Source organism: Gopherus flavomarginatus, chromosome 6 (genome assembly GCF_025201925.1).
Source record: "Gopherus flavomarginatus isolate rGopFla2 chromosome 6, rGopFla2.mat.asm, whole genome shotgun sequence".
In the NCBI taxonomy this organism is placed as follows: Eukaryota; Metazoa; Chordata; order Testudines; family Testudinidae; genus Gopherus; species Gopherus flavomarginatus.
In genome coordinates this window covers 1,494,292-1,521,169 of record NC_066622.1, presented here as the reverse complement: position 1 = coordinate 1,521,169, position 26,878 = coordinate 1,494,292, and the positions used below count along the sequence as shown (strand labels likewise).

The following is a 26,878-nucleotide window of genomic DNA, read 5'->3' as shown; positions in this document are numbered from 1 at the left end:
ACGCAGGCGGGAAGGCAGCTCCAGTGTTCGTTTATTGCGGTGAGATGCACCAGCCCCGTGAGCTCTGGGTTAAGGCAGCTGTGGCCCTCGGGTGTGGGCCAGGCCCTTGTTCCTGGGTCACACTCTCCCCGTACCAGAACGATGGCTCTGGCTGTGCCCGGCCCAAGGCGGCAGCAGCGGCTCCGTCACACTTTGCCGGGATCCTCCTTCAGCGTTACCGTCCGGTTAAACACCATCTGTGGGGGGAGAGGGAGCCGCACTGAGCGAGCAGGGACAGTGCCGGCCCAGCCCCCCGGAGCCGAGCGACAGGGACCCCAAGGACTCACCTTCCCCTCCGTGCTGTCGGGATCCACCGAGAAGTAGCCCAGCCGCTCAAACTGGAACTTGTCCAGGGGCTTGGCGGAGCAGACGGATCTGTCAGCCAGGGCGCCGGCGATCACGCGCAGCGAGTCCTGCGGAGAGCGGCACTGCTCAGCGCCTGGGCCCCGGACTCCCAGCCCACCCCCCGGCCAGGGGAGAGCGGCACAGCTCAGCGCCTGGGCCCCTGGCCCACCCCCCGGCCAGGGGAGAGCGGCACAGCTCAGCGCCTGGGCCCCGGCCCCCCGCACGGCCAGAGGAGAGCGGCACGGCTCAGCGCTTGGGCCCCCGGCCCACCCCACGGCCAGAGGAGAGCGGCATGGCTCAGTGCCTGGGTCCCAGGCCCCCAGCCCACCCCCCGGCCAGGGGAGAGCGGCACTGCTCAGTGCCTGGGTCCCGGGCCCCGGACCACCCCACGGCCAGGGGAGAGCGGCACGGCTCAGCGCCTGGGCCCCCGACACGGCTCAGTGCCTGGGCCCCAGACCCACCCTACAGCCAGGGGAGAGCGGCACTGCTCAGTGCCTGGGTCCCGGGCCCCGGACCACCCCACGGCCAGGGGAGAGTGGCACTGCTCAGTGCCTGGGTCCCGGGCCCCGGACCACCCCACGGCCAGGGGAGAGCGGCACGGCTCAGCGCCTGGGCCCCCGACCCACCCTACAGCCAGGGGAGAGCGGCACTGCTCAGCGCCTGGGTCCCGGGCCCCGGACCACCCCACGCCTAGGGGAGAGCGGCACGGCTCAGATCCTGGGCCCCGGGCCCCCAACCCACCCCACGGCCAGAGGAGAGCGGCATGGCTCAGTGCTTGGGTCCCGGGCTCCTGACCCACCCCAGCCAGGGGAGAGCGGCACGGCACAGCACCTGGGCCCCTGGCTCACCCCACAGCCAGAGGAGAGCAGCACCGCTCAGATCCTGGGCCCCGGGCCCCCGATCCACCCCACGGCCAGAGGAGAGCGGCATGGCTCAGCGCCTGGGCCCCGGCCCACCCCAGGGCCAGGGGAGAGCGGCACCGCTCAGCGCCTGGGCCCCGGCCCACCCCAGGGCCAGGGGAGAGCGGCACCGCTCAGCGCCTGGGTCCCGGCCCACCCCAGGGCCAGGGGAGAGCGGCACCGCTCAGCGCCTGGGCCCTGGCCCACCCCACAGCCAGGGGACAGCGGCACCGCTCAGCGCCTGGGCCCTGGCCCACCCCACAGCCAGGGGACAGCGGCATCACTCCGCGCCTGGGCCCCCAGCTCACCCCACAGCCAGGGGAGAGGATGTGATGAAGTGGGAATGTTGTGGCTGTGTTCTGTGAATGCTGAGTGGGGAGCACTGACCTGGGAAGGTTGCAGGGGAATTGTGCTGGGACGGCTGCACTGGGGAAGGGAGGATACTTGAGACCCCAGGAGGGGGTTTGGAGGCTAGGTGACACCTCTGCCTGGGACACTGGACAAAGCGACACAAAGGCTGGGGAAGGAGCTGGGGGGAGGCTGAGAATCTGGGGGGGTTTCAGTTTGCAGCTGGCTCGGAAATGGAGAGGGGTGCCCCCCCAAAGGGGCTGTGGCCTCCCTGGGGCCCCAGTGGAAATAACTAAAGGGGGTCCTGCTGTCTGTACCGGCAAGGCCTGTCGTGGACTGTGTTCCTGTCGTCTAAATAAACCTTCTGTGTTACTGGCTGGCTGAGAGTCCTGGTGCATCGCAGGAACCCGGGGGTGCCGGGCCCTGACTCCTCCCCGCTCTGTGACAGAGGGGCACTGCTCAGTGGCTGGGCAACAGGCATGTGTGGCCCCAGCCCTGCTGGCCCCCCTGCCCCAACAGCCAAGACCTTCCAAGTGGGGTGGCAGGGGAGAGCCCAGCGGCAGAGGGAAGGGAGACCCTGGGGGGCTGGCAGGGCAGGCTCCTCAGCTCGGTATCTCTCACTCTTCCTGCCCCTAGCCGTGAGCTGCTGGCGTGCAGAGAACCAGGGGAGGTGTCCCCGTTCCCAACGGCCCCCAGACGGGGGTGCTCCCCTCACTCCAGGCTGGATGGAATCCGCTCCGGCTCTGCCCAGTGGGTCACGTGCTCAGTGCCGCTCAGGCCCTCCCACTCCGGGACTCCCTCAGCAAGGCCCCAAGGCACTGGCCCTGCCCTCCCAGCCGGAGACGTGGTACATGAGGCAGCACGTCCCTAGCCAGAAGAGGGAAGCCAGTGGCCTGGCACAGGCTGTACTCGAGGCACCTGGCGGGGAACCTTGTCACAGCAGCGAGGCCTGGCCCACTGCAGCCGAGCCGCAGCACCTGCCAGCACTCACGGGGTTGAGGTCACTCAGGAACCCAGCTGGCACCTCTGCAGGGTCCTCGGGGTTTTTGTGCAAGAACCTGCAAATAAGGCAAGGCCAGTCAGGGCCGGGGCAGGAGTCCCCAGGCTGGAATCCCTGAAATCTCTCCCCTGCCCCCTGCAGTGACCAGCTGCTAAGCCTGGCTGGGTCCTACCCTGTGCCACCCTCTGCTGTGCCAGGGAAGCCCACTGACCTAGCAGCCCCAGCAGTAGCCACCAGGCCTGCAGCCCTCCCCCCCGCAGTGGCCTGGGAAGCACTGAGATCTCTGGTGTGTTTCCCAGCAGGCAGGGGCTGGCACCGACGTGCCTGAGGCTGCCAGGGCAGCTGGCGAGAGCAGCAGAGCTGCTGAAGTGGCAGCTCTGGGTTCACCTACTAAGAGGAGCTGGGTGCCATTGGCTGTGCCCAGGGCGTGGCTCCACACAGCAGGGCTGGGGCACCAGCCCAGTCCCACTCCCGGGACAGCCCTGAGCCAGCGCCCCCCGTACTCACAGCCGTTCGTAGAGCCGCACCTCGCAGACCAGTGGCTCCGACACCCAATGGATGAAGGCTTTGGGCTTCTCTGCAGCGTCCGACTTGGTGCAGGTCACCTCCAGCTCCATCACCTGCCCGCTGGCGTCCTGAGCACGGAGCAAGAGGAGTGTCAGGGCCCAACGCCCCACGGCCTCGTGCCTGTGCCCACCACACAGGCAGCCTGGCGAGAAGGGGGGGTCTGCCGCATGTTGAGCGGCTGGGGGCTGGAGAGCCAAGGCCACTGGCTGCCTGTGCCAGCTCCCACCCCTCAGAGCTTCCCACAGCTCCAGGGCCAAGCACAGAGGAGCAGGCCTGAGGCCCAGCAACAGCCGAGCCCTCCCCGGAATCCAGGCGTCCTGCCCTGCCCCGCCCCACCCCACCCTCCCTGGAACCCAGACGTCCTGCCTCCCTCCACCCCACCCTCCCCGGAACCCAGACATCCTGCCTCCCTCCACCCCACCCTCCCCAGAACCCAGACATCCTGCCTCCCTCCACCCCACCCTCCCCGGAACCCAGGCGTCCTGCCTCCCTCCACCCCACCCTCCCCGGAACCCAGATATCCTGCCTCCTCTTCCTGGTCTCTGGAACCTAGGCATCCTGGCTCTTCCCCCCTGCCCTCCCCAGAACTCATGCATCCTGGCTCCCCTCACTCTCTCTCTGGAACCCAGGCATCCTAGCTCCCCCCCCGCCCACCCTCCCCAGAACCCAGGCATCCTGGCTCCCCTGCCCTCTGCCCTGCCACGTAGCTGACAGTGATTGGAAGGAGCGCCCCCTGGTGCTGACGAGGCAGGTCGCACCGGGAAGCCCCCTGGAGCCAGGGCATGTGGCTGGCACATCAGTCTAACGGCAGGCGACCCCAAGGCAATGGCAGTGCTGGCCGCTGGCCCCAGCCCACCTTGACCACGTTCTGGACAGCAATGATGTAGCCAGTGTGTCTCAGCCCCACTGGCTGGCCGAGTGCCAGCCGCTTGTAGCCTTGGTCCACCACCTGCAAGGAGAGACCCCAGCCCACATCAGCCGAGCTCCGTCCCCGGCCCGCGTCAGCCGAGCTCCGTCCCCGTCCCTAGCCCCTCTCAACCGAGCTCCGGCCCCGGCCCCGGCCCCCGTCAGCCAAGCTCCCTCTCGGCCCCGCATCAGCCGAGCTCCGGCCCCAGCCCCGCATCAGCCGAGCTCCCTCCCTGTCCCGGCCCCGCATCAGCCGAGCTCCGGCCCCGGCCCCGGCCCCGGCGAGCCGAGCTCCGGCCCCAGCCCCGGCCCCGGCGAGCCGAGCTCCGGCCCCGGCCCCGGCGAGCCGAGCTCCGGCCCCGGCCCCGGCGAGCCGAGCTCCGGCCCCGGCCCCGGCCCCGGCGAGCCGAGCTCCGGCCCCGACCCCTGTGAGCCGAGCTCCGGCCCCGGCCCATCCCGCATCAGCTGAGCTCCGGCCCTGGCCCCTGTCAGCCGACCTCTGGCCCTGTCCCGCATCAGCCAAGCTCCTGCCCCGGCCCCGTCCTGCGTCAGCTGAGCTCCGTCCCCATCCCCAGCCGAGCCCCGACCCCGGTCCGTCAGCTGAGCTCCAGTTCTGGCCCCGGCCCTGGCGCCAGCCCGCATCAGCCGAGCTCCGTCCCCGTCCCCAGCCCCTCTCAGCCGAGCTCCAGCTCCAGCCCCAGCCCCGGCCCTGCGTCAGCCGAGCTCTGGCCCCAGCCCCGGTCCTGGCCCCCGCCCCCACCCATACAGACTGGCTGGGCTCTCCCGTTCAGCAGCTGGCAGGTGCCCCGACTGACCAGCCTAGTCCCACTCCCTGTATGGAGCCCAGCTCCCAGTGCTTGTCCCCCACGCCCCATTCCCTATGGGGAGGGGCCCTGGAGCCAAGGTAATGCCGGTGCCCCCACCCCTGCTCACCTCCCTGAAGTCGCTCTGCTCGATGTAGATGGTGGCCTGGAAGGGGACTTTGTGGAAGCCCTTGGTCTCGTTGGCTGGGAAGTTGGGCACAAAAACTTCCAGGGCCTGGCAGGGAAGCAAGCAGGTCAGTGCCAGCAGCGGGGCTATGCTGGGCCCCTTCGCGCCCCAGGCCTGCAGCCCCCCAGCGCCCCTCTATGCTCTGCCAGCCTCACCTTCTGGGTGGGGAAGTTGGTGATGATGACTCGGAGGGGCTGCAGCACAGCCATGGCGCGCGGGGCACGCTCGTTCAGCACCTCCCGCACGCACGCCTCCAGCAGGTGGGGCTCCATTGTCGTCTGCGCCACCGTCACCCCTACCTGCGGGCACAGGCTGTGCTCAGCTCTTGCCCAGGAGGGGCAGCCAGCACCCGCTCCCCCCGCCCCAGGGCACCTACCCGAGCACAGAAGTTGTTGATGGCCTCGGGGGGGAAACCTCGGCGGCGCAGGGCCGTCAGCGTGAAGAGCCGCGGGTCGTCCCAGTCCCTGAAACGGCAACACCAGCTGTGACCAGCAGGGGGCAGCGTGGAGCCGCCCCGCCCGCCCCAGCAGCCTGCACATCCCTCACCTGACGGCGCCCGCCTCCACCAGCCGGATGATCTTCCTCTTGGACACCACGGTGTAGAGCAGGTTCAGGCGCCCGTACTCCCACTGCACGGGGCAGTACACGCCCAGCGCATTGCACAGCCAGAAGTAGGAGGAGCGCCTGGAGGGGAAATCACCCAGCTGGTCACGCCTCGACTGCCCCCCGCCCTGCCCCCACCACTAACACCCTGCCCATCCACTGCCCCCTCCGTGCCCTGCCCCCACCACTAACACCCTGCCCATCCACTGCCCCCTCCGTGCCCTGCCACTCATACCCTGCCCATCCACTGCCCCCTCCTTGCCCTGCCACTCACACCCTGCCCATCCACTGCCCCCTCCGTGCCCTGCCCCCACCACTAACACCCTGCCCATCCACTGCCCCCTCCGAGCCCTGCCACTCATACCCTGCCCATCCACTGCCTCCTCCGTGCCCTGCCCCCACCACTAACACTCTGCCCATCCACTGCCCCCTCCGTGCCCTGCCCCCACCACTAACACCCTGCCCATCCACTGCCCCCTCCGTGCCCTGCCACTCACACACTGCCCATCCACTGCCCCCTCCGTGCCCTGCCACTCATACCCTGCCCATCCACTGCCCCTCCGTGCCCTGCCACTCATACCCTGCCCATCCACTGCCCCTCCGTGCCCTGCCCCCACCACTAACACCCTGCCCATCCACTGCCCCCTCCGTGCCCTGCCACTCATACCCTGCCCATCCACTGCCCCTCCGTGCCCTGCCACTCATACCCTGCCCATCCACTGCCCCCTCCGTGCCCTGCCACTCACACCCTGCCCATCCACTGCCCCCTCCTTGCCCTGCCCCCACCACTCACACCCTGCCCATCCACTGCCCCCTCCGTGCCCTGCCCCCACCACTCACGTCCTGCCCATCCACTGCCCCCTCCGTGCCCTGCCACTCACACTGCTGTCCCCCTGCTAGCTGGGCTCAGCCCCAGCTGCACTGAGCTCCCACTGGCCACAGGCACTGCCCCTGCTGGCCTCCAACCATTCCCGGCTCCCCACAGCCGCCGACACTGCCCCCCACAATCAGAGCAAGCTCCCCACAGCTGCAGAGGAGACACAGCTCTGCTGGCCCCGCCTCACCGGGCCTGGAACTCTTTGGTGCAGAGCGAGTGGGTGATGTGCTCAATGGAGTCGCACAGGCAGTGCGTGTAGTCGTACGTGGGGTAGATGCACCTGAAACGCAAGGCAGGGCCTGAGGGCTGGATGCCCAGCCCCTCACCAGCGCCTGCTGCCCCCCCCTTCCAACACCAGCCCCTCACCGGCGCCCGCTGCCCTCACCCTTCCAACACCAGCGCCCGCTGCCCTCCCCTTCCGACACCAGCCCCTCACCGGCGCCCGCTGCCCTCCCCTTCCAACACCAGCCCTTCACCGGCGCCCGCTGGCCCCCCCCCCCTTTCCGACACCAGCCCCTCACCAGTGCCTGCTGGCCCCCTCCTTCCGACACTGGTGCCCGCTGGCCCCCCTCCTTCCGACACAGGCGCCCGCTGGCCCCCCCTTCCGAAACCAGCCCCTCACCGGCGCCCGCTGCCCTCCCCCTTCCAACACCAGCCCCTCACCGGCGCCCGCTGCCTCCCCTTCCGACACCAGCCCCTCGCTGGCGCTCGCTGCCCCCCCGACACCAGCCCCTGGCCAGCAACTGCACCCCCCTCAGGCCCCAGCCCAACACAGAAGCCACCTGCCCCACCACAGGAGCGAAGCCCAGGGTCCCGGCCCCCACTCCTGCATCCAGGTCCCCTGCGCTGCTCTAGGCAGGTCCGGGAAGCGAGGCCCTTGCCCCCCAGGTCCCAGCTCCTCTCCGGTGGGGTCGGGCCAAAGAGCAGGGCCCGGCGGGGGGGGGGGGGGCCTACCATCTGTCCCTGGTCCGGTGGTGTGGCATGTATTTGATGCGGTAGGCGACAGGGTCCAGCTTCCCGTCTTCCATCACCAGCTTCATTCGCAGCGTGGCCTCCCCCTCCTCAAATTTCCCCCTCTTCATCCCCTGCCGCGACAGCCGGGGGAGACCAGCGGGGCCCATCAGTCGGGGTGCTGTGGGGGCGGGGCAGGGCCCCGTGGGGATGGGGTGGGGGGAGCACCCAGAGGAGGGAGGGGGCTGCTGAGGGGGTGGGGTGAGCAGTCACCGGGGGGGGGGGGGTCGCCCAGCGGGGGGCAAGTGTCACTGAGGGGGTGGGGCGGTTGCCCAGCAGGAGGAAGAGTCACCGAGGTGGGGGTCGCTCAGCCGGGGGAGCAGTCATCGGGGGGGGGTCGCCCAGCGGGGGGCAGGGGTCACCGAGGGGGCGGGGTGGTCGCCCAGCGGGGGGGCAGGGGTCACCCGGAGGGGGCGCCCAGCAGGGGGCAGGGGTCACCGAGGGGACGGGGCGGTCGCCCAGCAGGGGGCAGGGGTCACCGAGGGGACGGGGCGGTCGCCCAGCAGGGGGCAGGGGACACTGAAGGGCGGGGCGGTCGCCCAGCAGGGGGCAGGGGTCACCGAGGGGACGGGGCGGTCGCCCAGCAGGGGGCAGGGGTCACCGAGGGGACGGGGCAGTCGCCCAGCAGGGGGCAGGGGACACTGAGGGGGGGTCGTCCAGCAGGGGGCAGGGGTCACCGAGGGGGCGGGGCGGTCGCCCAGCAGGGGGCAGGGGTCACCGAGGGGACGGGGCGGTCGCCCAGCAGGGGGCAGGGGTCACCGAGGGGACGGGGCAGTCGCCCAGCAGGGGGCAGGGGACACTGAGGGGGGGTCGTCCAGCAGGGGGCAGGGGTCACCGAGGGGGCGGGGCGGTCGTCCAGCCGGGGGAGCAGTCACCGAGGGGGGGGGGTCGCCCAGCGGGGGGCAGGGGTCACCAAGGGGGCGGGGTGGTCACCCAGGAGGGGGCAGGGGTCACCCGGAGGGGGCGCCCAGCAGGGGGCAGGGGTCACCGAGGGGACGGGGCGCCCAGCAGGGGGCAGGGGTCACTGAGGGGGCGGGGCGGTCGCCCAGCAGGAGGAAGAGTCACCGAGGGGGGGGTCGCCCAGCGGGGGGCAGGGGTCACCGAGGGGGCGGGGCGGTCGCCCAGCAGGGGGCAGGGGTCACCGAGGGGACGGGGCGGCCGCCCAGCAGGGGGCAGGGGTCACCCAGAGGGGGCGCCCAGCAGGGGGCAGGGGTCACCGAGGGGACGGGGCGGCCGCCCAGCAGGAGGAAGCGTCACCGAGGGGGGGGTCGCCCAGCGGGGGGCAGGGGTCACCGAGGGGGCGGGGCGGTCGCCCAGCAGGGGGCAGGGGTCACTGAGGGGGCGGGGCGGTCGCCCAGCAGGAGGAAGCGTCACCGAGGGGGGGGGTCGCCCAGCGGGGGGCAGGGGTCACCGAGGGGGCGGGGCGGTCGCCCAGCAGGGGGCAGGGGTCACCCAGAGGGGGCGCCCAGCAGGGGGCAGGGGTCACCGAGGGGACGGGGCGGCCGCCCAGCAGGGGGCAGGGGTCACCGAGGGGACGGGGCGGCCGCCCAGCAAGGGGAGCGGTCATGGAGGGGGGTCGCCCAGCGGGGCACGGGGTCCCTTTGCCAGGCCCACGTACCTCGAAGAGGAGGAGTGACTCTTCCACGGGCCGATCCCGCCACGGGGAGGGCGGAGGGTTGTGGCCTTTGATTTCTTCCACCCGCTGATGGCAGACGTAGGCGTGGCCCCTGGGGAGGAGAGGACGTCACGCCCGCCGCACACACGCGAGCCACAGCCCAGCACGGGACCCAGCGGCCTGGCCCTGGCAGGCGGCCCAGGCTGTTTGCGGGGATCCCCATTAGGCTCCGTCCCTTCCCCGGAGCAGCCAGGCACACCCTGGCCCCCAGAACAGCCGGCTCCGCCCCTCCTGGGCCCCGCATACCCCACATACTCACCGCCGGACGAGCTCCACGGCCCACACGTACAGCTGGTCGAAGTAGTCCGAGGCATGTGTCACGGCATGCGGCTTGTAGCCTATGGCAGAGCGAGCCCATGAGGGAGACCCTCCCTCCCCGTCCCCCATCCGGAGCACCAGCCTCACCCCCCGCTCTGCCCCAGAGACAGGGGGCTGCCCCGGGTGACAAAGTGGGGATTTCCCCTTGCTGCACTAGGTGATGGCTGATGCCCTTCGTAACCGGGGGGCCAGGAAGGGGATGTGACCAGGTGCAGCGAGACAAAGAGAAGGAGGAAGAACAATGGGGTGTCGGAGGTGGGGTGCCTGGAGGCTGGCAGTCTGTGTGAGGGGCTGGAAGGGGGGAAGCCAGGCTGCCTGGCCCAGGACTCCCAAGATGGATTTGGCTGAAAGTCCCTGATTTCTGTGCTAACGAGCTCTGCCCTTCGCCATGATCCTGTGACTGATAAACCTGCTGTTTCCCCGGCTGGCTGAGAGTCCCGTCTGCCTGCGGAGGGGTGGGGGGGCAGGGGCCTCTGGCTGCCCCAGGACCCCACCTGGGCGACTCGCTGCGGGAAGCGCACGGAGGGGCAGGGGATGCTGGATGCTCTGAGCTCAGACCCAGGAAGGTGGAAGCTGTGGGAGCGTCTTGCCCCGGGGACCGTCTGCTTCGAGAGAGGAGGCTCCCCCAGAGTCCTGCCCGGCTTCGTAGGGAGCAGAGCCACCATCGCCCAGAGCCCCCGCGGCAGAGCCACCATCGCCCAGGGCCCCCGCGGCAGAGCCACCATCGCCCACCGGCTTCGTAGGGAGCAGAGCCACCATCGCTCGGGGCCCCCGGGACAGAGTCAGCATCGCCCAGGGACTCCCGGCTTCCCATTGGCAGCATGCAGGGACCTCGTGGAAGCCAGCTGAGTGAAATGGGGAGGGGACAGGCCAGCACCCGCACCCCACCTCCTAGCAAGGGCAGCATGCCCTGGTCACCTAACAGCAGCTGGAGGGGCTCTGGCATCTCCCCTGGGTACCTGGCCGATCCCCTCTCCACCCCCAACTGCTCCTGCTCGCCCCCGCCCCCACACTCCTCATACCCAGCGGTTCCTGCTCTGCCTCCCTCCCCCCCCACTCCTCGTCCCCACAGCCTGGGCACTCCTGCTACCCCCCAGCCACTGCCGCCACCCCTTGTATCCAGCTATTCTCCTCCTCCACGCCTGGAACCCAACCATTCTGCCCCCCGGCCCCGTACCCAGCCACTCCACCATGTCCCGGATGGCGGTGAAGTACTTCTCCTCTTCCTTCTCGGGGTTGGTGTCATCGTACCGCAGGAAGCACACGCCCCCGTTGGCCTGAAGGGGGCACGGTGTGGTTAGCCAGCTCCCAGCACCCCCTGTGCCCGCAGCCCCACCAACCCCTATACCCGCCCCCGCACCTGGCACCCCCTGCGCCCGCAGCCCTGCCCACCCCCGCCAGCCCCCGCGCCTGGCACCCCCGCAGCCCCACCAACCCCCATCCCCACCCCCGCATCCGGCACCCCCTGTGCCCGCAGCCCTGCCCACCCCCGCCAGCCCCCGCGCCTGGCACCCCCTGCACCCGCAGCCCTGCCCGCCCGCAGCCCTGCTCGCCCTCGCGCCTGGCACCCCCACAGCCCCACCAACCCCCATACCCGCCCCCACATCTGGCACCCCCTGTGCCTGCAGCCCCACCAACCCCCATACCCGCCCCCGCACCTGGCACCCCCTGCACCCACAGCCCCCGCGCCCAGCACCCCCTGAGCCCACAGCCCTGCTAGTCCCCACGCCCGCTCCCTCACCCAGCACCTCATGTGCCTGCAGCCCCACCCACCGTCATCATCTCCTGCACCCGGCACCCCCTGCACCCCCAGCCCCGTCAGCCCCCATGCCCGCCCCCCCAGCCAGCACCCTCTGTGCCTGCAGCCCCGCACACCGCCACCATCCTCTGCGCCCGGCACCCCCTGCACCCGCAGCCCCACCAGCCCCTGTGCCCGCAGCCCCACCCACCGCGACCATCCTCTGCACCCTGCACCCTCTGCTCCATCAGCCCCTACACCTGCCCCAGCACCTAGCACCCCCTGCGCCCACAGCCCCGCCAGCCCCCGCACCCGCAGCCCTGCCCACCCCCACCAGCCCCCACACCCGGTACCCCCTGGACCCGCAGCCTGGCCCACCCCACACACTGGGGAGAGGGCAGGGCCAGCAGCTTCCTGGAGCCAGCCCCCGCATGGGGTCAGGCGTGTGAGAGTGCTGAGATCAGACTGGGCCCCACCAGCAAGGTGCCGTGAGGGAGCTGGGAGGGCACATCTGGCACAGGCGGGCAGGGCAAGAGCTCACCTTGGTGTAGCTGGGGGGCCCCAGGAGGTGCGGTTGGCTCCGGGGGTGGGGGGGGCTCACCTTGGCATAGCCGGGGGGAGGGCTCACCTTGGCATAGCCGGGGGTCCCGGAGGATGCAGCTGGCTTGGGGGGGGGGCCTCACCTTGGCATAGCCGGGGGGGGTGCGGCTGGCTTGGGGGGGGGCTCACCTTGGCATAGCCGGGGGTTCCAGGGGGTGCAGCTGGCTTGGTGGTGGTGGGGCTCACCTTGGCATAGCCAGGGGGCCCAGCTGGCTCGGGGGGGCCCCTCTCACCTTGGCATAGCCAGGGGGCCCGAGGGGTGCAGCTGGCTCCGGGGGGGTGGGGGGGGCCTCACCTGGGCATAGCCGAAGTTGAAGTTGATGGCTTTAGCGTGGCCGATGTGCAGGATCCCGTTGGGCTCAGGAGGGAACCGCGTCCGCACCTGAGGGCAGAGGAGTTCCCAGACCCACTAGCCCAAGGTCTGGAGCGTTACCGACCCTGGGCCAGGCTATGCAAGCTGACAAGGCGCCAGCCTCATGCCCTTCGCAGGCATGCAGCCCCCACCCCCACCCCCCTGGGACTTGGCCCACAGGACAGGCGGCCTCCAGCCCCTGGGGACAGTGGGCTCTCCTGATGGAGCGAGAAGGGCCTAGAAACAGAAAGAAACCAGCTTCCAGCAGTGCTGGGGCAGGGTGGTGCCCTGGGCTCTCCCCCTCCAAGCTGCGCCCAGCCCCTCTGATCCCTGACCTGCGCCACAGGGGGTGCTGGGCGCAGGGGCTGGTTGGGCTGCAGGAGTAGAGGGTGCTGGGCGCAGGGTGTGACGAACTGGGAATGTTCTTAATGTTTTATTTGAATACTGTGTTGGTGCCTCAGTGTCCCCATGGCAGTTCTTAATACCTAGGTGGTAGAATAAGGGTGTGTGATTGCTGCAGAGGAAGGGGCCAGTCCACCTAAATAAATGCCTGGCACTCTGTCTCCTAGCAACTGATGGCCTGGGCCCCCCCTCTGCAAAGGTGCCAGCTGAAGGTGTTGGAGACAAAGGGATCAGGTGACCTCCTGGCCCGGGAAAGGGGCTGAGCAGAGAGGAGGGGCTGGAGGGGTTGTTAGTCTGGAGCTGGCTGGGGACGAGGAGTGAAGTGCAGACGTGGGGGTCTGGCTCACTGGCCCCCAGAATGGACCCAGCCGAGGGGTCTGGTTCGCTGTATCTACAAGCTCTGTTTTAGACCCTGTTCCTGTCATCGAATAAACCTCTGTGTTACTGGCTGGCTGAGAGTCACGTCTGACTGCAAAGTGGGGGTGCAGGACCCGGTGGCTTCCCCAGGACCCCGCTGGGGCGGGCTCGCTGTGGGAAGCGCATGGAGGGGCAGAGGATGCTGAATGCTCCAAGGAGAGACCCAGGAGGTGAAGCCGTGTGAGCTTCTTGCCCTGAACAAGTCTGCTCCAAGGGAGAGGAGGCTCCCCGAAGTCCTGACTGGCTTTGTGGGGAGCAATTCCAGAGCATCGCCCAGGAACTCCGTGACACAGCGGCTGGCGGAGGTGGGCAGGGCTGCAGGGGCAGAGAGTGCCGGGCTCAGGGGCTGATGGGGATGCTGGCGCAGGGGCCTGCCGGGCGCAGGGACTGGTGGGGCTGCAGGGTAGGGGGTGCTGGGCCTGCGGGTGCAGGAGGTGCCGGGCACAGGGGCTGCGGACACAGGGGGTGCCAGGCGCAGGGGCTGGCAGCGGTGGGCAAGGGGTCCTGGGTGTGGGGGCTGGTGTGAGTGGGTGGGGCTGCAGGTGCAGGGGGTGCCGGGCACAGGGGTTGGCAGGGCTGCAGGTGCAGAGGGTGCGGGGTTGGACATGGGGGCTGGCGGGGCTGTGGGGGTGCCAGGCGCGGAGGCTGGTGGGGGTGGGCGGGGCTGCGGGTGAAGGGGGTGCCAGGTGCGGGGATGGGGGTTGGTGGGGCTGCGGGCACAGGGGGTGCCGGATGTGGGGGCGGGTGTGGGGGTTGGTGGGGCTGCGGGGGTGCCAGGCGTGAGGGCGGGCAGGGCTGCGGGCGCAGGGGGTGCCAGGTGCGGGGGCGGGTATGGGGGTTGGTGGGGCTGCGGGCACAGGGGGTGCCAGATGTGGGGTCGGGTATGGGGGTTGGTGGGGCTGCAGGGGTGCCAGGCGCGAGGGCGGGCAGGGCTGCGGGCGTAGGCGGTGCCAGGTGCGGGGGTGGGGATGGGGGTTGGTGGGGCTGCGGGGGTGCCAGGCGCGAGGGCGGGCAGGGCTGCAGGAGGGCAGGGCTGCGGGCGCAGGGGGTGCCAGGTGCGGGGGCGGGTATGGGGGTTGGTGGGGCTGCGGGGGTGCCAGGCGCGAGGGCGGGCAGGGCTGCGGGCGGGTAGGGCTGCGGGTGCGGGGGATGCCAGGTGCGGGTATGGGGGTTGGTGGGGCTGCGGGCACAGGGGGTGCTGGGAGCTGGCTAACCACACCGTGCCCCCTTCAGGCCAACGGGGGCGTGTGCTTCCTGCGGTACGATGACACCAACCCCGAGAAGGAGGAGGAGAAGTACTTCACCGCCATCCGGGACATGGTGGAGTGGCTGGGTACGGGGCCGGGGGGCAGAATGGTTGGGTTCCAGGCGTGGAGGAGGAGAATAGCTGGATACAAGGGGTGGCGGCAGTGGCTGGGGGGTAGCAGGAGTGCCCAGGCTGTGGGGACGAGGAGTGGGGGGGGAGGGAGGCAGAGCAGGAACCGCTGGGTATGAGGAGTGTGGGGGCGGGGGCGAGCAGGAGCAGTTGGGGGTGGAGAGGGGATCGGCCAGGTACCCAGGGGAGATGCCAGAGCCCCTCCAGCTGCTGTTAGGTGACCAGGGCCTGCTGCCCTTGCTAGGAGGTGGGGTGCGGGTGCTGGCCTGTCCCCTCCCCATTTCACTCAGCTGGCTTCCACTCAGCAGGAAGGAGGGTCTCTGTGGTGTCTGACACCCCTTTCCCCAGAAACTGGGCAGAGGAGGGTCTGGAGGGGTCTGTCCCATCCCTGGGTTCTATCCCCAGCTCTTCAGCTGACCCTGCCACCAAATGTCTCCCACATGTGCCTCAGTTTCCCCATGTACCTAATGGCCTCTGAGGCCCATTGTGGGGGTTAATGAATAGATGGACAGCACTCATAATTGTGGTTAATGAGTGACAGGAGCAGGCATGCCCAGGCACTGCAGAGGAGCTGGGGGAAGAGCCTGACCCACCTGCCCACCAGTGATCTCCAGGTGTTGCTTCATCAGGGCCATGGTGTGCGGTGTGATCACGTAGCCTTCTGTCTTGTAGTTCTCACCTGGGGGAGTAGCGAGCTGTGAGCACGGGGAGGGGAAGGCCTGGGGCACGAGCCCCTGGCCGGGAGGGACGCATGGGACTCCACACACACGCCCCTCTACTAATGGGCCCAGCCTGGTGTGCCTCAGCAACAGCACAGGGCCTGCTCCAGCAACAACTCCAGGGCTCCATAGCTGGGCTGCCCACCTGGGGCACCGGAGCCAGGCTGGGATGGGAGGCTCCAGTGCCCCGCCCCGTTCCCGGGGAAGCCAGGCTAGGGTAGGGCGACCCCAGCACAGGCTCCAGAACACCGGGGTCAGGATTAACAGCAGGACCCGACCTTGCCCAGCCAGCATGGGACGGACCCTCCCATCCTGAGCCTCTGAGCAGCGGCTCCAGAGCCAGTCGAGAGCAGCCCCAGGCTGCCAGGCCGAGGCCCCAGGAGCCCAGAGCAGGCAGGCTGCACTCACCTGGCTTGTGGAATTTGAGGGCTTCTCCCCTCAGTTGCTCCATCAGCGACTTTGTTTCCAGGGTCACTCCACCTGTGGGAACAGGGGGCGAGGTGTGTTAGCCTCTGCCCCAGCGACCCAGCCCCTCGCTCCCAGACCTCCAGCGCCACCCGGCCCAAGGCCCTTCCCCTTGGGCACCCACCAGCCCAGGCCGGCCTCGCTGCACTGCCCTGCCAACCCAGGCCAGTTCCCAGCCTGGGAACTCTCCAATCGCTTTCCAGCCACGGCTGGCCTGCCCTTCCCGAGAGCCAAGACCCGCACAGGAGCTGGCCCGCCATCAGCCACGCAGCAGGGACCATGGAGCCAGCAGGGGAGGGGCCTTGGTCCCCTCTGCCCCCCACCCATGGACATCAGCAGCAGGCAAAGCCAGAGGATGGGGGCGCTAAGCAGCAGGAATCAGGGCCCAGGCCAGGCTGCCAGCTCCCAGCTGAAGGCAAGGAGACCGATATGTCAGCTCCCAGCTCCAGCGGTGGGGCAAGCACATGAGCCCTGAAGCCACAAGGGACCCTGCGTGTGCAGTTAGTGCTGCAGAGTGGGGCTGGCCTGGCAGTCAGCTCCTCAGCTCTCAGAGGCCAGTGGGGGGCAGCCCCACACCCCAGGAGGAGCTCTGAGGCCCCAAGGGGCATGGTGGTAGGTGGGGAGCAGCCCCACGCCCCAGGAGGAGATGCCCCAGGCCTGGGGGCAAGAGAGGGCACACTGAAATGCAGTTCCCAGGACCGATCAGTATGGCCAGGGACTGGGCCGCTCGGGGGCCGGGCACTTGATGGCCCTGTCCTCACAGTCCCCCGCAGGTAACACACTGGCACGCGCAGGTCCTGACTGGTGAACAGCATTTTCCAGGGACAGGACGCGCTCAGATGCTGGGCTCGTGCCCCCGCCAGGACCCTGGCACCCAGATCGCTGCAGGCCGCAGCCCCAGGGGAACAGCCCAGCCCTGAGATCAGGGCACCGTCGTCACCTATGGAACCCAGCCGGGACCTGTGCAATGGCCGTGCCGCAGGCAGCCCTGGGGCACGAGGGGGCATCCGAGCACAGTGCTCAGCGCAGGGCACCGCCTGGCTCCAGAGAGCGCCGCAGGCCAGGCAGCAACCCAAGGGCCGGGCTCAACCCTGCGGAGCTGAGCTGGGCCCCGGCTGGACTCCACTGGCTGCCCCGAACCCAGCCCTGGCTGTGAGGTCCCTGCCCCGGACAGCTGCCCAGGGGCTGTGGGAGATGGGCCGGGTGCCCCGCAGCAGTCCCAGGGAGAGCGAACGCCCTGCTGGCCCTAGCACTGATCCCTGGGCGGGGACAAGGGGAGCCCTCCCGGCTGCTGCCTGCCTGTGTCTGCTGAGGGGGGCATGGCGCAGCCCAGGTCAGGCTCTCCGGGCGGCACCCTCCCCAGCCCTGCTGCAGCAGGCTACCTATGAGGGCACAGACGAGGATGCGGGGAGCCCCCAGACCCTGCACAGCCAGGCCCCCACAGCAGCTCACCATTCTCCTCCTCCGCTGCCTTCTGCTGTTTCTCCGCCTCGGCCGGCTTGGCCTTCCCAGCCTGCCGGGACAGAAGGGGAGCAGCCTTCAGCGCCCACAGGCTCCGTCTGGCCCAGCCCTGTGGCGGAGACCAGACCCCGCGCGCCGGCCCCGCAAAGCAGCCTCCTCCCCTGGGGCCACATCTCCCACCACGCTGGCTTCCCGCAGCCAGAACGAGCCTGGACCCTGGCCACGCAGCGATGGGGAATGGCTCCAGCCCCCTTCAGCTCCACTGACCTCATATGTGCCCCCCACCGCCCAGGGCACTGCCAGCCGCCCGGCCTCTCCCCCCATCGCCCAGGGCACCGCCAGCCGCCCGGCCTCTCCCCCCATCGCCCAGGGCACCGCCAGCCGCCCGGCCTCTCCCCCCATCGCCCAGGGCACCGCCAGCCGCCCGGCCTCTCCCCCCATCGCTCAGGGCACCGCCAGCCGCCCGGCCCCTCCCCCCGGCACCCAGAGCACACACCCCCAGCTAGCCAGGCTCGGGGCTCCCCTCCTGCTCACATGGTACCTTTGGTTTCTTTTCCAGGTCAGCTTCTGTCTTTGGGCCCAGCAAGTGCAGCACCTGCAGGAGAGGGGAGTGGGGCCTGAACAGGGGTGGACGGGGTGCAAGGAGTCTGGGTGGAGCTCCCTTCCCCACCAGCCCCCGCATGACCATACTCGGGCTGGAGCCCAGACAGAATCTCAGTGGTCCCCCTCCTCGGCAGCGCCAGCAGGACTTCCCTCCACTGCCCTGCCTGGGCCATGGGCCTGTGCCCAGGCACTTCCTGCGTGGGCCACGAACCAGGCGCAGGGCTCATTGGGGCCAGCGCTGCCTTCAGAAGCCAGGCCCCATTGCTCGCTGGCAGCCCGGCCCAGCCCCACCTACCTGCAGGTCCACTTCGTTCTTAATGCTCTTGCCATCCGCCCACCTCAGCCTGCGGCGTGCCTCGCCTGCAAGTGAACACAAAGGGACGGGTGTGGGCAGACCCAGCTCAGGGATCCCCCCCCGGAGAGGCAACAGCACCTCCCCCTTGAGTCAGGGCCCCAGCCTCACTCAGCCATGGGCAGATTCCAGCAGCCTCTCTGCTGCCAACCTGGACAAGGCCCCGAAGCCACCGGGCGCAGCAGGGCCCTGACTGCACAAGGGTGAGGGAGCTGCAGAATGGGCCTACACTTGGGGAGCTGGTGCCAGCAGCCCTGAGACAACAGGCTGCTGGGCCTTGAACTGCCCCATTGCCCACACCTCTGCAGAGCGCTGGCATGTACGACACTGGGGCTCCCAGGGCTGCTGCCCCCAGGGCGGCTGGGCAGAGGTTAGCCATGGCAGGGATGTTTTCGCACAGCTCTCTTGGGTCAGCCAGTGCCAGCCCTGAGGGATCTTGTATGGCTGGGCATCTCCCCTGCACACTTGCTCGTGGCAGGGCTGGGGAGCTCTCCCGGGCAGGGGCAGCGCTGAGACATCTGCACAGCACCAAACACAGTCAGTGCGCAGCAGCTCCCAGCCTGCCTAGCAACAGACACACTTGCCCAGCTGGCTCAGGAGCCGCAAGGAAGGAGGATGTTGTCCAGGGCTCTGAGGGGCACCGAGCTGTCTCCCTCTCAGTGCTGGGCAGCTGACTCTCGCTCACCTGCTCCGGGGCTAACCGAACGCCCCAGGGCAAAGGGGCAGTGACCTCGGGGGGGGTTCGCCTTCCTCTGCGGCCTGGGGTGCAGGTCACTGAATCACTTCCCTGCCATGGGGGCCTCGGGCACTGAGGCCCTCAGCAGGGATGGACCACAGCTGGCTTTCACCAGGTGAAACCATGGTTTCTACTGCCCCAGGAATACTAGTTAATCCCAGTTTAAGGCGTTTTCTATTTAAAACTGTCTCGTTGCCGCTGCGCTTCCTCTTCCATGCTCACAAGGCTGCCGATTCAGAGATTAATTCAGGGCTGTACAAATAAAAGTAAATGTGCAGCAGACAGCGCAGCAAACTGCGTAAATGTAGCACTGAGCAGCCAAATGCCCGTGTACATCCTGGGTCAGTGTCACTTCCTTCAGAAAACACATCTCGTGACTCGTTTCTATATTATCGAAACAAACCCATCTGAGAGCATGAAAAGGCCAATAATGCAGAACTGCAAGGGGCGGCGGCCGCTGAGCCCCGGGCGGGGGGTGGCAGCCGCCGAGCCGCAGGCTGCACGTCCAGGTCCATCTGGCTGTGCAGTGAAGTGGCTGGGCAGAGCCTGTTCCCTGCTCTGAACGGACATATGGAAAGACTGAAAAGAGTCACTTTGTGTTCCTGGAGACTGATGTGGTTCTTTTCCCAGGTTCAGGCGGGTTCAGGCCGCTGTTTGCCAGCGCCCTGCGCTAAATCAGTTTCCCAGGAAACCGCAAACCCTGTACTTGGATCTACATCTGGCTGTTGGGCTCAGCGTGCGGGGCTGAGCGGGGTTGGCGGTCTGTCTTCTCTGACTCTGGCTCCAAACAAGTTCCTGTTCGCAGGGTGTGAGCGCTAGGAGGGGCCCAGAGCTGAGGCAGCCGCAGGAGCCGGTGATGGTTTTAATCATACACACAAGGAGTCCAGGAGAGGGGGACTCCAGCCAACGTGCCAGCACAGGCAACCCCTACCCTGGATGGCTCAACACACATCTCTGCAATAGCCAGACCCACAGGCCAGGGAACCTCCTCAACGCAGCCCAGCAGAGCCCCAGCGGTGCTAGGGCACAGGGCGGCTGGGCAGGAGCTCAGCGCCAGGGCAGGGCAGCCAGGACAGGAGCCCTGCTCGCAGCCACTTGGCTTTCAGAAGCATTTCCAGGGGGATCCTCTAGACTAGGGGCACACACAACAGCACCACCAGGGAGCTAGCCCTCAAACCAAATCCCGCCAGCCCGATGGTCAGGAGGGCAGAGACAACCAGCACAGGGCCAGATCCTGCCGGCCGATTCCCAGGCACAACCACCCCCACCTCAGCTCCAGAATTCTTCTGCAGGCTCCTGGCCAACAAGCTGTGGTTGAACCTGGCCCTGCTGCGTGCTCTGGCTGTGGCCCTCGGGCGAGTTACTGGAGCAGCAGCTGAGCAGACGCTGCACAGTGCTCACAGCAGGGCACCGGCTGATGCCTCCTGCCCTGGTCCGGCCCCCAGGCGCGGTTAGGGAGCTCTGACAGATGTGGGGCAGGTGGCAGGTGTGGGGGGCATGCTGGAGAACTGGGAAAGCAGGGTGGTCTGGGAGGGGGATCAGAAGAGGAGGCACAGAGGCGGGCAGGTGCGGAGGAGACAGGCACATGGACGCTGTGGTCTGTTAGAAGCACAAGGAGTGAGCTCAGCAGGGTGGGAGGGAACAGAGCCAAGGGACACACTGAGGGGGGGGGTACTTCTTGATCTACGCCATGGAGAACCGCACACAGGTCACCCCCCCCCCCGGAGACCCCCTGACCCGCCTGAGCTGCTGACTCACCCATCAGCAGCCCCATGTTAAAGTGGTACCGCTCCGACAGCAGCTCGGCTCGGTGCTTGTTAACGGCCGCCTCCACCTAGAGTGAGCAGGAGAGTGCAAATGAGCCAGGTGGCAGCGAGCGGGGAACACGGGCTGCCGGGCAGAGACTCACACGTAACAAACTCCTCTCAGCGACGGGAGAGGGGGACTGGCACCGGCGCGGACAGGGTAGGGCCACTGCACAGGCCAGACGGGCAGGGCTCAGACACTCGAGGGAGCTACCGGTATGGCCATGCCGGCAAGGAGCTTCCACCGCAGCGAGGGCCCCCACATCTCCTCTGGGGAGAGGCTCTAGGGCAGCCTGGGCCCGTCCGCTGAGCTGGCCCCATCCTCGCTGGCGGGGCTCTGACATGCACAGCAATGGGCACTATCTGCCTCCTAGTCCCTGCAGAGCTCACCCGGCCCCCCAGCCATCCACTCTGGCTGGCACACAGCCTCAGCAGTCCTGCAAGGACAGCGGGCACAGGGCACCTCCGGTCCAGGCTGGCGTCAGCCTTGGAGCAAGGGAGGCCCAGCGACGAGTCCTGAAACAGGAGCGTTCTCTCCCAGGCCCCCCGAGAGCAGCACGCTAACAGGAACAGCCTCCTGCCAGCCACAGCCCCACCACAGCCGCTAGGAGCAGGGATGCCAGCCAAGCCCACCAGGGCTGCACCCCGCTGAGGACACACTGCCTGTGGTGCCATCAACATGGCCTCCTGGCACCCCAAACCATGGGCTGCCCTTCCACGGCTCTGCGAAGGGAGGCCCCTCGCTCGCTCCCACCCCACACCAGGCCCTTGTACTCACGGCCTCCTCTATCTGCTCTGGGGTCACGACCACTCCCACGCCACACTCCTGCTCAAAGTCTGCCGTGTCGATGGGGTCCATCGGGTGGCTCCGCACGTACTCCAGGGCAGCTTGGGGAGGCAAACAAGCAGCTCAGGCGAGCGGTATTTCCACGCAGCGCCGTGGGCTGCTTCAACCAGGCTCCAGAAGCCAGGAGACCCCATGGGGGTCCCTGCCCGTCCGCAAGGGTCTCCTAGACACATGACCTGCACCCAGGCAGCAGCAGCTGGCCCCTCTGCCTGGGGCTTCAGGCTCACGTCGCCCAGGTCTCACAGTATAAGCCCGGACCAGGCAAAGCAGAAGGCAAGGCAGGACATCAGTCAACTGGCTCCTGCTCCACCCCCCAGGTATCAGATTCCCCCTTTGCTGCCTTGGACTGGACACATTCCCTCCAGATCTGATCCTGGTACAAAGCCAGGCCAGTTCCTGAACTCTCAGGGGGTTTGTGCCTGTGCCAAGCTCACAGAGTGTTGCCCCCATGTGACGCTGGGTCCCGGGGGCTGCTCTGCAGGCTCAGCTGAGCAAGTGCGCTGCAGTGAGACATGGGATGCACTGGTCCGGGGTGGCTGCATGCCCAGAGCCCTCCCGCTATCCAAGCTGGGACCAGCACCACCAGAGTATGGGCCCTGCAGCAAGCAGCTCACACAACCCAAGGCACAGGGTGGCGACACAGCTTGGGATCCAAGGCACAAGACTTGTTGGGGCTCCTTATTCCCACCCACAGGCCAGGGCAGGATGCTCCTTGTGGCATATTTCTCAGGTCTTTGTCCAGCCCTGTTTAAAGAATCTACGTGTTAGGTGCTCCCCTCCCTTCCCTGGGGAGGCCACTCCACGAGGAAATGCTCCTTCTTGTTAATGCAGGCGCAGACAAGCAGCACCGAAAGGAAGCAGCCTCGGGGTCTGGCTGCCACGGGCAGGCAGAGACCACCACAGAGGAGCCTGCGCTGATGCCTGTGCCTGGAGTGACCAGGCTAAGCTGTGGGACAGAACACGCAGACAGCTGAAGTAGGGAAAGCCTGAGGCTCGCGAGAGAACACACACATTTTACTGCTGGGCAGGGGTTAAAATGTCCGATTTACATTGGGAATTATCCCCCAGACTCAACCGCAGGCACAAGGGGTGAGGCGCAGCCGCAGCAAAGGGAGCTGGGTAGCACTTTGCACGCACAGAGCAGACTGCAGCCTGGCCGGGAGTGGGAGCAGGGAATTCAAACCCGGCTGAGCTGCTGGATCTCAGGCCAAGGCTGGGCCAGCAGAGCCCATGCTGTACATGGGAAAGAGGGGAGCAGATCGAGCTGCCCGCCTCTCATATCATACCACTGAGCTGCAAGTCTGTGACGATCTTCTTGCTGGTGATGCAGCCCACAAGGAAACGAAGACGTTTTTGGTCCTTAAGCCGGGAAGCCACATTGTACAGGAGGGTTCCAGTCGCCTTGTCAACAGTTGGGCCCAGGATTCCTTGTGCCTAAAGCCCAGGAAGGAAGAACATAGTTCGAGCGACACTACCTCTTCACTACCAGTGTTGCCATGGCTATGCTGTTGGGGTGCAGACTCTCTCTCCATCGACAGATGAGGCTTTTCCGTGGCCATAGCAAACCCACCCAGCGAGAGGGGGCGGCGAGGTCAATGAGAGAATTATTCAGTCAGCCCAGCACTGTCTACACCAGGGCTTAGGCTGGCTTAACTACAGTGATCAGGGTTGAATTTCTCACACCCCTGAGCAACACTAGGTTGCTCTGACTTTTGGGTGTAGACCCACCCTGAGCCAGCAGGAAAAGGGAGCCAAGCAGGGCCCTGGCATCAAAGGGGCAGGGGATGTTTCCTCTGAGAAACCCAAAGGGAAAAAATCTGTGAAGTTAGTGTGGTAGGAAGAGAGTGAAAACCAGTCTAGGGCGGAGGAGTGGGCCAACCAGGGCAAACCTCTCTCCTTGTCTTAGGAAGAGTCTCATAGACTCATAGGTCAGAAGGGACCAATCTGATCATCTAGTCTGACCTCCTGCACAAGGCAGGCCACAGAACCCCACCCATCCAATTTTATACAACCCCTATCCCAGGACCGAGTTACTGAAATCCTCAAAAATGGTTTGAAGACCTCAAGCTGCAGAGACACCACCAGCAAGCGACCCGTGCCCCACGCTGCAGGGGAAGGCGAAAAACCTCCAGGGCACCTGCCAATCCGCCCTGGAGGAAAATTCCTTCCCGACCCCAAATATGGCGATCAGCTAAACCCTGAGCATGTGGGCAAGAGTCACCAGCCAGCACCCAAGAAGGAATTCTCCGCAGCAACTCAGTATCCATCGCATGCAACATCTCCCCGCAGACCATTGAGCAGACCTGTCTGGTGGTAATTCAAGATCAATTGCCCAAATTAACGATCCTATCATAACATCCCCTCCATATACTTATCAAGCTTTGTCTTAAAGCCAGGAAAGTCTTTTGCCCCTACTACTTCCCTCGGAAGGCTATTCCAGAACTTCACTCCCCTAATGGTCAGAAACCTTCGTCTAATTTCAAGTCTAAACTTCCTAATATCCAGTTTATACCCATTCGTCCTCGTGGCTACATTAGTACTAAACTTAAATAATTCCTCTCCCTCCCTAACGTTAACCCCCTTGATATATTTATATAGGGCGAGCATATCCCCCTCTCAGCCTTCTTTTGGCCAGGCTAAACAAGCCAAGCTCTTTGAGTCTCCTTTCATAAGGCAGTTTTTCCATTCCTCGGATCATCCTCGTAGCCCGTCTCTGAACCTGTTCCAGTTTGAATTCATCCTTCTTGAACATGGGACACCAGAACTGCACACAGTATTCCAGATGGGGTCTCACCAACGCCGTATACAACGGTACTAACACCTCCTTATCCTTGCAGGAAATACCCCGCCTGATGCATCCCAAAATCGCATTTGCTTTTTTAACAGCCGTATCACATTGGCGACTCATAGTCATCCTGCTATCAACCAGTACCCCAAGGTCCTTCTCTTCCTCCGTCGCTTCCAACTGATGCGCCCCCAACGTATATCCAAAATTCTTATTATTAATTCCTAAATGCATGACCTTGCACTTTTCACTATTGTATTTCATCCTATTTCTATTACTCCAGTTTACAAGGTGGTTCAGATCTTCTTGAATAGTATCCCTCTCCTTCTCCGTGTTAGCAATACCCCCCAGCTTCGTGTCATCCGCGAACTTTATTAGCACATTCCTGCTCTTTGTGCCAAGGTCAGTAATAAAAAGGTTAAATAAGATCGGTCCCAAAACCGATCCTTGAGGGACTCCACTGGTGACCTCCTTCCAGCCCGACAGTTCACCTTTCAATACGACCCTCTGGAGTCTCCCCTTTAACCAGTTCCTTATCCACCTTACAACTTTCATATTCACTCCCAGCTTTTCCAATTTAACTAACAGCTCCCCGTGCGGGACCGTGTCGAACGCCTTACTGAAATCTAGGTAAATTATATCTACCGCATTTCCTTTATCTAAGTAATCCGTCACCTTCTCAAAGAAGGAGATCAGATTGGTTTGGCACGATCTACCTTTAGTAAATCCGTGTTGCAATTCGTCCCAATTACCATTGACCTCTATGTCCTTAACTACTTTCTCTCTTAAAATTTTTTCCAAGACCTTACATACTACAGACGTCAAGCTAACAGGCCTATAATTACCCGGATCACTCTTTTTCCCTTTCTTAAAAATAGGAACTACATTAGCAATCCTCCAGTCATACGGCACAACACCCGAGATTATCGATTGCTTAAGTCGATTGAGTCGTGAGAGAGGGGACAGGTCAAACTCAGCAGTGCCTTGTGGGGGCTCTGGGGCTGTGCTCCCGCTGTGGTTTGAGAGTCGCAGCCGGGTAAGCAGTGCTTCCTCTCCCACTCTCTCCGCCTGGAGCACATGCTTCTCTGGCAGGACAGGCCACGTGACCATTATAAATGTCCTATCCGAGCCCTGCTGTCAGCAGCACAGCGATTCCAAGACAGAGCTATCCAGGAATTGCTGATATTATTTTTTACGGGTAGGAGTTAGTTTTGGTTTCTGTTTGTTGCAAAGAATCCCATTGTAAAACTAAACCTCTGAACACTGCAAGCCCACTCTCTCCTGCCCAGAGACCCAGCCCCATGCCTAGGGGTCCCGTCACACACTAGGGAGAAGTTACAGCATTCAGCCATGGCAGCTAGATGCATTCTGGGAACCAAAACTGACTCAGCCTCCCCGAAAGGGGCACATCCAGATACAACTGCTGCGTTGTAAACAATCGGGTCACTGACCACGTCTTACCCTGTTAAAACACACAAATGGTACAAATCCAGCTCCCTGGTTACGCTCTGTGTCTGCCAATCAGTTTCCCTGCATGGCAATGAAAAGCCAACGCAGTCACTTCCATGTTCCCAGCGCGGCAGGGCTTGAGTTTCACACACCTAGAGCTGGGCTCAGCTGTCAAAGATAACGGGCTTGTGGCTGTTTCAGGAGAGGAGCAGGGCTGGGCCACAGAGTGCAGCCTACGCTAGAGCGAGGGAGGGGAAGGCAGAGGAGTGCAAGGAAGTTGCCAACGCGGTTAGTTTGAGGGAAACTCTTCTCTGATTCTATGCACAGTGGCTCGGATGGTAACGACTCCACCCTGGGTCTGCAACCCGCAGCCAGGCCCTGACCCTCACCATGAGCCATGCGGACAGTGGGCCAAGTCAGCCCTGGCGTTAGCAGGCCCAGGTCCCGGGGTGTGCGCGGGGGCGGGGGGCTCTCTGCTGCACCGCCCCTGCCTGCAGGGGGTGCGCTGCTGCTGGTGCCGGGGCACGGGGGTAGGAAAGGGGCTGAGCGAGGAGGACGCGCTGTGCTCGAGCCAAAGGGCGGGGTCTTGGTGGGGGTCAGAGGGCAGGAGCAGGATGCAGGGGTCAAGGGCCGGACGGCACAGGGGTCAGGGGTCAGGCGCAGCTCGGGGAGGAGCTTGTGGCGGGGGCCAGGTTAGAGGTCAGGGGTCAGGGGTCAGGCGCAGCTCGGGGCGGGGTCAGAGGTCACGGGTTACCTGGGTCACGGCTTCCCGGAGCAGCGCGCTCAGCGCCTCGTTCTTCAGGGTCTCGCGAGCCTTGGGCTGGCTCAGGCCGATGGCCGTGAACAGGCTCAGCGTGTCCGGCCCCGCCGCCATGCTGCCGCTGCCGCTGCCCCGCCCACTCAGCGAGCAGGAGGCGGGCGCTGAGGAGGTTTCACCAATCAGCGGCGAGGACGGGCCTGATGGCCAATGGAGGAGCACGGAGGATCTGGGTCGCCGGCAACTCAGCCAATGGGAACCGAAGCATCCGGAGGGGGCGGAGCCAGGACTGCTGCCGGTTGCATCATTTAAAGGGCCAGGGCAAGACGGGAGCCACGTGGTGGGGGATGGGGCGGGGTTAGTCCCTGGGGGGCGGGGATTGGGGGGTACATGGCGTTAGGGCGGGGAGGGAGCTGGGCACCCCCCCCGCCCCGGGT

At 66.1% G+C, this 26,878-nt stretch overlaps 1 protein-coding gene across 6 annotated transcripts; it reads right to left on the bottom strand.

Annotated features, from left to right (window-relative positions):
- Positions 1-14: 14 nt before the first annotated feature.
- On the bottom strand, positions 15-26,573 carry QARS1 (glutaminyl-tRNA synthetase 1). Of its 6 annotated transcripts, none has more exons than XM_050957340.1 (24): positions 26,439-26,573; positions 22,737-22,884; positions 21,382-21,491; positions 20,557-20,632; positions 18,006-18,070; positions 17,649-17,702; positions 17,099-17,159; positions 15,590-15,661; positions 15,056-15,141; positions 12,212-12,298; positions 10,756-10,855; positions 9,520-9,598; positions 9,204-9,312; positions 7,529-7,659; positions 6,762-6,854; positions 5,641-5,778; positions 5,471-5,558; positions 5,250-5,393; positions 5,038-5,142; positions 4,055-4,147; positions 3,139-3,266; positions 2,623-2,689; positions 327-452; positions 15-236 (listed from the first exon to the last, which is right to left on the bottom strand). In XM_050957340.1, the coding sequence occupies exons 1-24, from the start codon at positions 26,556-26,558 to the stop codon at positions 186-188; spliced, it is 2,331 nt and encodes a 776-aa protein (XP_050813297.1). In that variant the 5' UTR covers positions 26,559-26,573; the 3' UTR covers positions 15-185. The 6 variants fall into 6 exon arrangements, with proteins under 6 accessions (XP_050813297.1, XP_050813299.1, XP_050813301.1 ...); XM_050957342.1 differs by lacking the exon at positions 26,439-26,573 and adding an exon at positions 26,074-26,135; XM_050957344.1 differs by lacking the exon at positions 26,439-26,573 and adding an exon at positions 25,697-26,032.
- Between the last annotated feature and the right edge of the window lie 305 nt (positions 26,574-26,878).